Genomic DNA, 9,854 nt, shown 5'->3' with positions numbered 1-9,854 from the left:
GAAGTTGAAGATGAAGAGGAATATTAACTAATGCTAGGTGCTTTTTTGAATTTTCAGGTAGGCTTAACCATTTATAGATGGTGCAAACTGCAAATGCCTGAAGTTTCTTTGTCTAATTCATTGCGGAGTAGAAATTAAAGTAAGAATATACATTAGTTAATTATAGTTAAGTGATAAATGATTGCATGAAAGGCATATGTCTTGCATTCATTAGTTTGGTGAACTCTATATATTCAGGTAAGACTCTAAAGAACTTGTATTACTTTATTTTTATTTTATATAATATTAGCCTAAGACCAATTTAAAAGTAACAAGTTGATTAAGAAATCATATAGCCGATCCCTATTTTTTTACTACTAAAGAGTAGTTGTATACTAGGAAAGAAGATACCAAATTAATAATCAACATTAAACAGCATTCATACAAAGGGTACTTTAACCAGCAGAACTTAAGAAACCAATAGTTAGAAGACAGTCACCTCTATATATGTTCAGATTTCAACTATTTCTTTAGCTATCTCCTAATCCACAAATCTAAAAATCTATATCCACAATTTAAGCAAAATCAGAACAAGAAATCATGCATTTGCAGTTTTTGCAACCCTGGAGATATCTATAATCTGTCCAGTTTTACTTGAAAAGATCAAAGAGCATCTCAGCATCAGTTCAGTTAGTTTCCTTTTCCCTGGAAGATAATATATCTTGAAGAATTAATCTAAATAGCCACCCACTTAACTGCAGTGTATAATCAATATATAATCTCCTAGGAAAAGTAAAGAGTGTTCCCCACCGGCTATTTGTGTAAAGATCTCATATATCTTTAATGGCACAAATACTTGACGGACATACTACATGTTCCATCACAAAAGCAAAAAGAGGACAGAGACAAGTTTACAGATAAATGTCACTTGAACAATCAATATGTTTTTCTTCTTTTGGCCAGACACAGAACAATTGATCTTCTGATATGAGCTTAAAATGAAGAAGTGGAATTCTGAAAATCTATATCCAACAATTTAAGCAAAATTAGAAGAAGAAATTGTGCATTTGCAATTTTTGCACCACTGGAGATATCTACAATCTGTCCAGTTTACCTGAAATACCAAAGCACATCTCAGCAGTAGTTCCGTTAGTTTCTTTTTAACTGGAAGATAACATATCTTGAAGAACTAACCTAAATAGACGTCCACCCAACCGCACTATTTACATACCAGCTAGGAAATGTAAGCAGTGTTCCCAGCCAACTGTTTGTGTAAACATCCAATATATTTTTAATGGAACAAAGACTTGATGGACATGCAACATTTTCCATCACAGCATCAAAAAGATGACACTGACAAGTTAACAGATGAACGTGCTCGGAGAATCAATATGTCTTTTTTTTTTTCTTTTTTTCTTTTTTTTTGTCACACACAAAATGATCAATCTTATGATATGAGCTCAAATGAGGAAGTGAAATTTATATAACAAACCCCAACTTGTTTGAGCTAATTGCGCAGTAGTAGTTGTTGTTGTGCAAAATGATCGAACTTCCAAGAATGGTAACTCTGTGTGTGCGTGTGTGTATATGCATATTTATGGGCAGAGGCTAAAGACCTAGAGTCACTTTATTTTAGTATAATATTAGCCTGAGATGAATTTAATAGTAATATGATCAATGAGAATTCATATAGCCTATTCCAACTTGTTTACGACAGAGGCGTAGTAATTGTATATTTAGGTAAGAAGCTACCAAATTTATAATCAACAACATTCAGACAAAAGGTACTTAAATCAGCAGAACTTAAGAATCAAATAGTTAGAAGACAGTTATATCTATGTTCATATTTCAGCTACTTCTCCAACTATAATCTCCTAAGCCGCAAATCTGAATATCTATATCCACACCTAACCACTCCATCAACGAGGTCGTCAAAGCAAAATCAGAAGAAGAAATCACGCATTTGCAGTTTTTGCACCCCTGGTGATATCTACAATCCGTTCAGTACACCTGAAAATACCAAAGAGTATCTCAGCAGACAGCATTAGTTCCGTAAGTTTCCTTCCGCTTGAAGAATCAATATGTTTTTATTTTTGCAGACACAAGACAGTTGATCCTATAATATGAGCTTAAATGAAGAAGTGTAGCCGACCCCAACTTGTTTGAGACTGAGGTATAGTAGTAGTTGCTGTACAAAATGATCGATCTTCGAAGAATGGTGAACTATATATATGCATATCTATGACATGTTTCCATGTAATCACCACTATATACAATTGAATTATAACTCAAAAGTCACAATTATATTCTAAACATAGTGCTACAACCACAGCGGACTCATATTTGGCAACGAAAAATAAAGAACAGTACTGATAAGTTGAAATAAAATATGTTTTTAAGTACCACAGCGTTTGCAGTGGTGATTAGTCGACTCAGCTCCACATTTATAACAGAAGTAGCATCCACACCTGCAAATGTTAAACCAAAATGATGCATCAGAATTCTTAGCTAGATTTATCATAGCTACAATAGTTTTGAGTACAAGCAAACAACAATTCCGTGGCAGCAGAATAGTTAAGGAAAATTGTACAAATCAAGCAGTTTTGTGATAGTAATGACTTATCAAACTGTGAGTCTATAGTTCTCGCTTCATAATACGATTCTTCCTACTAATTTAATACACATCCAACAACAACATAGTCAGTGTAATCCGACAAGTGGGGTCTGCAGAGGGTAGGATGTACGCAAACGGGTAGAAAGGTTGTTTCCGGTAGACCCTCCGCTCAAAAGAAATGTAACTGACGCAAAAGTGTGGGAATGAAAAGGGTCAACAAAATAGCAAATGTACAAAACAAGTGCAACAACATATATCAATACACATTAGCTAAAAAGAAACTATGCAGATCCCTAAATCAAGCTACTAAAAGTACAACAACATTCAACTATATCTACTATCCTTCTTTCCTAATACTCGACCACCATAAAAATAAATATCATTAGGTACTCTGTTCTTTTCAGTTACCAAAATAAAAAATGCAGCAGAGAACTCATACAATGACATTAAATAAAAAAAATAAAAATAAAAAAAAGAGACATAATTTGCATCAAAATGCAAGTAAAGAACTAGCACTGCCATAACTTTTGCAACCATCTTAACTTACATATAGCATAAAGACCATCAATCAACTACAAAAGAATTACATTATTATATGGAATTTATGGAGTATTAAATAAGATTCGTGCTCTTTGCTTGGCTGAATCTATTAGAAAGGATTACATTAATTCCATTTTCTAATAAACTATCAGTAAAGAGTAGCTAAATCACTTTCTAAAGTTGAAGAGAGCAAAGGAGGGCCTAAAAAATTCTTGGAGTTAGGCAGGTATAAATATACAACATACACGATTCACATACTTCATCAGTCGACATGGCAAATCAGAAAAATCTCTATAGGGGTTGTGTGTACACTAACAAGCAATCAAATTAGTGGAAAATTTGTAGTTTACAATCAAGTAAATCATTCTTTCAGCATACAAGAAAAGTTGTTTTTCAAGTGTGTTCTATATATTGGCACTTGAGCTTATAAAGTAGTGTTATTTTCAAGTGAGCTATACATTGGCATTTGAGCTAATTGTCTCTGGATTTGATGTCTAAACCTATATTTCAATTTCAAAGCCATTCTGTAATCCCTCAAATATCTTCGGCAATATTGTCAAGAAGTAAGAGTTTGGCACCTGGCTCTGGGGGAAGCCAGTATAGGCGGATTCAGGATTTAACGTTTATTGATTCCTAGCAATCTCAAATTAAAAAGAAAGAGAGATAAAATAAAGGCTTGTGTGATTTTTTTGGTAACAAAAGCAAAAATGATGTGCCCAAGGGAAATTGACCTCTCGTCAAGGAGGACAACAAAACCTAAACTGCTTCTAGCTTTGCCACCGAACCAACAAATCGATTTACTACTAGTGCTTTCTCAATTATGACGTAATCGGGAATTGACAACATTGAAAGAAGCTGGTTTAAAAGGAGTAAGAATAAACTTTTTTAGGTGTTGCTCTACTAAAGTAGTTGGCATAACCTTATTCCCGTAACCAAGTTTTCTCTTTCTCACTCCTACTGTAATTTTGTCTACTTCATCCACACTTTTTTATTTTTTTCTGAAGTGTGGAGCAAAAGAGGCACTCTAACTAACTAAAAGCAAACAGCCGACATTACAAGCAAATAGATTAAGATATCTAAGCTTGGACATCTTTGATCACTCAAATTTAACAGGACAAATAGAAAACAACAAAACAGAAAATACAAATTTTGATGAGTTGGAGGCCACGTGGCATGTCACCTCAGCTCCCCACCCCATTTGACCCCTCCTCTCCAGTTGTCTTCAACCACTAGCTTGAATATAATATAATATAATATAATACAATACAATATGATACATTATGAAACAATTTGTAACTGACCTGCATCGCATTTGAGCGCAACCAGAAGACCTCGCAACGTATATCCGACACCTCGGACACCTCTGCCATTCTTGCCCTTTAGCAAGTTGCATAAGCTGTAAATCCTCTTTTTCCCTCTCATCTTTATTCAACTTCTGAAATTCTTCACACAAAATACCCGAATGCCAAGCAACTTCACACTTTGCACAAAACAACCTTCTACATTCGGGACATTCACTTTGAGTCACAACAAAATCGCCACCACCGCTACTACTACTATTTTCATCAATTAAAAGGGCAGAACAGTCTTTAAACGGACAATAAAATTTCTCACAACCTAATATCATTGCCTCACATAACACATCACCCCATCTATCAAACACTTGTTTAGGCAAAATCGAACGACAAATATGTGGTTCTAATTGCCCGTTACACCCTAAAACCGGACACGATATTCGAGAAATGTTTTCTTGAATTTTCGAACCTACGTACTTAGCCATGCAGTCTTTGCAATAAGAATGTGTACAACCCATAATCTTGAATATTTCACTAGTAGATTTTTCATCAACACAAATATCACACGTAAAACTACCAAATTGGGTACCTAAAAATTGAATTTCATCGTCTTGGTCGTCATCTATAAGATCAATGATTACCTTTTTTGTTCCACTAGAGCTAGGTTTTGAACACAAGTATTCTTCTACTGATATAATATCAGTAAACATTTTTCCTTTGTTCTTCGAAGCTCTTGGTGTTGCATATAATATCAAAACGTCGTCGTTATCATCGTTATCGTCGGTAATATCTATTATTTTTATGGCTGAAGATGAACTTGCTACTTCCATTGCTTAGTTTTTGTTGCATAAAGCAGCACGAAGGAAAATGGATATGTGTGTATATATATTGATAGAGCTGAAGAGTTATAGAACTTAAGGGGGTTATTGTGAGTTTGTGACTCTTACTATTCAGAGGCAAAGGAAGGTTCTTAGAAAGAAAAATCGTGACGAAGAAGACAATGGGTTTTTTTAGGGATTCGAAAAGTTAACAATTGCAAGTTCAATGAAACAAACATTTTTTTGAATCCTTTTGCTGCGATAGGACCAAATAAGGTGAATATTGTGTGTGTGTGTGGGGCGGGGGGGGGTTCTGGGCGGGGAGGGGTTCTGGGGTCATTCGCACAAACACCCCTATTTTTGGTGGTCCTTTTTTGCCCTTCATTTTTGGCGCACAATTTAGATTATGTAAGACATATAGTTTACGTTTAACTTCGATATATGTATCATAACATTCAAGGGCTGAGGGAGGAAGGGCCAAGGGGGTTGATCTGAACCCCCTTCGGCAGAAAATTACACTGCTTATACATGGTTAATATTATTTTTTATGTCTATATAGTGGACGTTGAACCCCCTTTAGCTTCTTCGTGTGTTTATTTTTTTCGTAGTTTGAACCCCCTTAATGAAAATCCTGACTCCGCTACTGATAACATCCACACAAATCATAACTTCGGCATATATATCAACGCTCAACATAATCTGAAAAATACTACAAATCTTATGCCGCTTAACTTAATTCCTACATAATTTATGCCGAGCAAAGCAAAAGTTCAGTTTTTGAAGATAAAATGTTACAAAAATTATTCCTTGAAGCAGTCCTAGATATTTCATTAAATAAGTAGCAGGGGGAAAATTAAAGACCACATATTTGAGGGGGAAAAAACTAAAGACCAGTGAGTTTGAAGGACAATCCGCACATAAAAAATGGTGCATAGGGGTGGCCAAATGGGCCGTTTGGGCTGAAGTTGGGCGGGTCAAGATAGGTTGAACCAATAGATGGGTCAATGTCCAACCCTGCCCCAAAGATTATTTAGGCTAAGATGAGTTGGGTCAAGATAGGCTAAATGATGCGTCATAATCCAACCCGTTCAAATTAACCCACTTTTTAAACTTTTTGAAAAACTAAAAGTATCAATATTCTTTGATTGCAAATGTAACCGCGCTCATGTTTTTTCTAAACGGTGTTCTAAAAATCAAGTCTAAATACTTCTTATATATAAGAAAATCTCAATCATATGCTTTCACTCCAAATAATAAAAACAAGGGCAACTTACAAAAATTACTAAATTTAGGGGTTTTTTTTAGGCATAGCTACACTTTTGCTAATTACATTTCGTAGCTACAGTAGATTATATTCACACGCTACAGTAGATTGTATTCAAAATTCGGCCCGCTCAGTAGATTGTATTCAAAATTTGGTTGAGTCAGATTTCGCTGTATTCAAGTCAGATTTATTCAACTAAGCTGTATTCAAATCAGATGTATTCAACTAAGTTGTATTCAAGTCAAATATAATCAACTCAACTATATTCATTTGTAGCTACTTTTAAACCTCATTCACTTTATTATATTTAAAATCGGTTGTATACAAAAAAATATCCTTCAAAATACAAGCAAAATATACATAAAGAAACACTGTATTTTACACTAAATTAACGATACACTCAAAATATTGAATAAAAGAAATAAAATACACCCCCAAACACTGAATTTTGCACTAAAAATTTAACAAAACACTCAAATACTGAATGCAAGAAAGAAAATACACCCCAAACACTGGATTGTACGCAAAAAAATTAACGACTACGCTCAAATGTACACCTCCATCTCAGATACAACAAAATAAAATACACTCCGATTTGAAATAAAAAAAAAAAAAAAACTCAGATCTGAGCCAGCACGCTGGAAAACGACCGGATCTGGAAAGCGTCGGTGGTCGTGACAGTAGCAGATCTGAAGTTTTTAGGTAAATACTAGAATTAGAGCCCATGGCAGAGAACTGAAAATTCACCCTCATTCAACTCCGAGAAGAGTTAACAACGATAATGGCATCATCGACTGCTTGACATTTAAGCTTCATCCATTAGTAATACTCAACATATCAAATCACTACACACGTGTCAGTGGCTACAATGTTCATCAGTACCAAAACTTCCATAGCTACGGTGGCGATGGCTACGGAAGAGGTGGTGGTGGATACGGCGGCAGTGGTGGAGGAGGCAGTGCTTGTATTAAGTGTGGTGAGAGAGTTGAGGGAGAAAGAGAGTGTGTTGAGGGAAAACATTGATACAATGGAATAAGAGGGGATGGGTTTTGAATTAGTTACCTTGTGTAATTGACATACAAAATTTAGCTATGAGATGTAATTTGGGCAAAGTATAGCTCCTAAATATAAATAAGATCTAATGTTCTCTATACCATGTGATTTCCCTAAAAACATTTGTTGTAACTATTTCATCATAAGTTATCCCAATACATAAATTCTATTCGAAATTATTTTATTGTACCTTGTGATAAACAAAACAAAAACAAAAAAATTAAAATTAAAATTTATTAACAATTTTAGAATTAAAAATTTGAAAGTTAAAATTAAGAAACCAAATATCTAGTTGATGATATTGGTATTAAATGAAATATTGTGCAAAATTAGCGTGAAAAGCTTCTTTTAACGCGAAATTTGTGTCGACTAGACCTTACTTTTCTTAGAATATACTTAATTAATGAGTTGCAAGGAGGGACTCTTATGTCATCACAAACAGAGACTAAAGCAATTGTTTGACTCAAATTTAGTGTTAAAGAGATCAAATTGACTTATTATATTCCTAAATAGTCCAATTTATGTATTAACGTTATTATTTGGGGGGTCAAAAAGAGAAATTTTAGTTAATACCGAGATTACTTGCACCACAATCGAGATTAATCAAATATAGAATAAAATAATCTCACAATTTATTCCTAGATTATAATTCTTATAATGGTAACCAAACTACACCTTAAACTATTGGTCGTCTCCTGCTCCTCCTAGTCAAGATTCAGTTATGGACCAATAATTTTCTCATTATACTATTTGATAAATTTTCCCTTCTATGCAAATATTCTCAAAAGCTTAAGTCAAGACGGTACGAACGAAGTGACAGTTCCTTTTAAAAGGTAGAGGGCGGCTTTCTTGTGGTAATAATTGAAATATAGATCGTATCCAAACATCTAATTAGGGAAGGGCGACGTCCATGAACCTCCGGTGGAAAGGGAAAGTCTGTCAGGCCGTATGCCCATAGGTACTGTATTCTTCGAAAAAGCGCGAGCTGACCCGGAGACCTAGAACCTTGGCTTAATAATGAATGAAGGGAAAGTGGTTTTGTGAGTGGTTGATAAACTGCGATTGCATCTTTAGGAAGTCCCATAGCAGTGGGGCTTAACATAAAAAGAAAAGGGTGGATGCTTTTCTAGGTAGAAAGAGACAATTCTAATGAATTGACTATGAAGGTGGCTCTTAGCTACATCAGCACCCAAATTCCTTAATCATTATTGCTCAAGCTTTGATGATCAATCCCCGACACATTTAGGTTTTGATCTTCGGCCATCTGGTCCTCGGGACCAATGATACTTTGTACACCTTCCCCACCCAAAAACAAGAAAAAGAAAGAAAAAAACACACACATGGAATTGTCATGCTTCCTCTAACCAAATTCATGTCTAATACAATCAAGTTGGAAACAGAAGAAACAAAAAGCAAACTTCAAACTTAGTCCAATCTAATTTTGTAATAAATCTACTATATATATTTAAAATTCTCCATGCAGACAAAAGGTATACAATATTCTGCATAACTTAGAATCAGAAAAAGAAAAGCAGATGTTTGCTGTTTGGCGTGGGCATCATCTATTGTCGATCCAGTTCACCTGAAAATTCCGAAGAACATCTCAAAAAATTAGTTTTGTTAATTCCCATGTATGCCAAATATATATATATATATATATATATATATATATTCAAATTATATAATGGCACAAAGACTCAATGACATACAACAAATAACAACAACAACATACCCAATCCCACAAGTGGGGTCTGGGGAGGGTAAGATGTACGCAGACCATATATACTTCTACCTTTGTGGGATAGAGAGGGTGTTTCCGATAAACCCTCGGCTCAAAAGAAATGTAATCGATGCAGAAACGTAGAAAGGAAAAAAGGAACAGCAACATAGCAAAATGAACAAAATAAATGCAGTAACATATATCAATACACATAACGAAAAAGAAAATACGCGACCACCCTAAATCATACGATAACGAGTCTATTACCTACTAACCATCTATCTTAATCCTCAACCTCCACACCCTCCTATCCAAGGTCATGTCCTCAGTCAATTGGAGCTATGTCATGTCCTCTCTAATCACCTCCCCCCAATTCTTCTTCAGCCTACCTTTACCTCTCCTAACTCCTGCTATAGCCAACCTCTGACACTTCCTCACTAGTTCATCCTCGTACCTCCTCTTCACATGCCCCAACCATCTCAGCCTCATTTTCCTCATCTTGTTCGCCCCAGAGGCAACCCCCACCTTATCGCGTATAACTTCATTCTTAATCCTATCCCTCCTAGTATGC

The 9,854-nt window shown here is 35.1% G+C and overlaps 1 protein-coding gene across 1 annotated transcript; it reads right to left on the bottom strand.

Moving 5' to 3' along the window:
* Positions 1–1,759: 1,759 nt before the first annotated feature.
* Positions 1,760–5,454, bottom strand: LOC132037621 (E3 ubiquitin-protein ligase RSL1-like). Its single transcript, XM_059428154.1, has 3 exons — positions 4,435–5,454; positions 2,383–2,447; positions 1,760–1,989 (listed from the first exon to the last, which is right to left on the bottom strand). Exons 1-3 carry the CDS (start codon positions 5,256–5,258, stop codon positions 1,970–1,972), a joined length of 909 nt encoding a protein of 302 aa, XP_059284137.1. The 5' UTR covers positions 5,259–5,454; the 3' UTR covers positions 1,760–1,969.
* Positions 5,455–9,854: the final 4,400 nt, after the last annotated feature.

The sequence above is a fragment of the Lycium ferocissimum genome, chromosome 11 (genome assembly GCF_029784015.1).
Source record: "Lycium ferocissimum isolate CSIRO_LF1 chromosome 11, AGI_CSIRO_Lferr_CH_V1, whole genome shotgun sequence".
NCBI lineage: Eukaryota > Viridiplantae > Streptophyta > Magnoliopsida > Solanales > Solanaceae > Lycium > Lycium ferocissimum.
Note: the sequence above shows the minus strand (reverse complement) of the source record. Positions and strands in the feature narration are given on the sequence as shown.

What these genes read in the sequence shown, in the direction of transcription:
- LOC132037621 (XM_059428154.1), bottom strand. Translation starts at nt 5,258, where the DNA reads ATGGAAGTAGCAAGTTCATCTTCAGCCATAAAAATAATAGATATTACC. An exon ending in TGCGCTCAAATGCGATGCAG is followed by an intron (nt 2,448 to 4,434) that starts GTCAGTTACAAA and finishes TAACATTTGCAG; the next exon opens with GTGTGGATGCTACTTCTGTT. An exon ending in TCACCACTGCAAACGCTGTG is followed by an intron (nt 1,990 to 2,382) that starts GTACTTAAAAAC and finishes TGGTATTTTCAG; the next exon opens with GTGTACTGAACGGATTGTAG.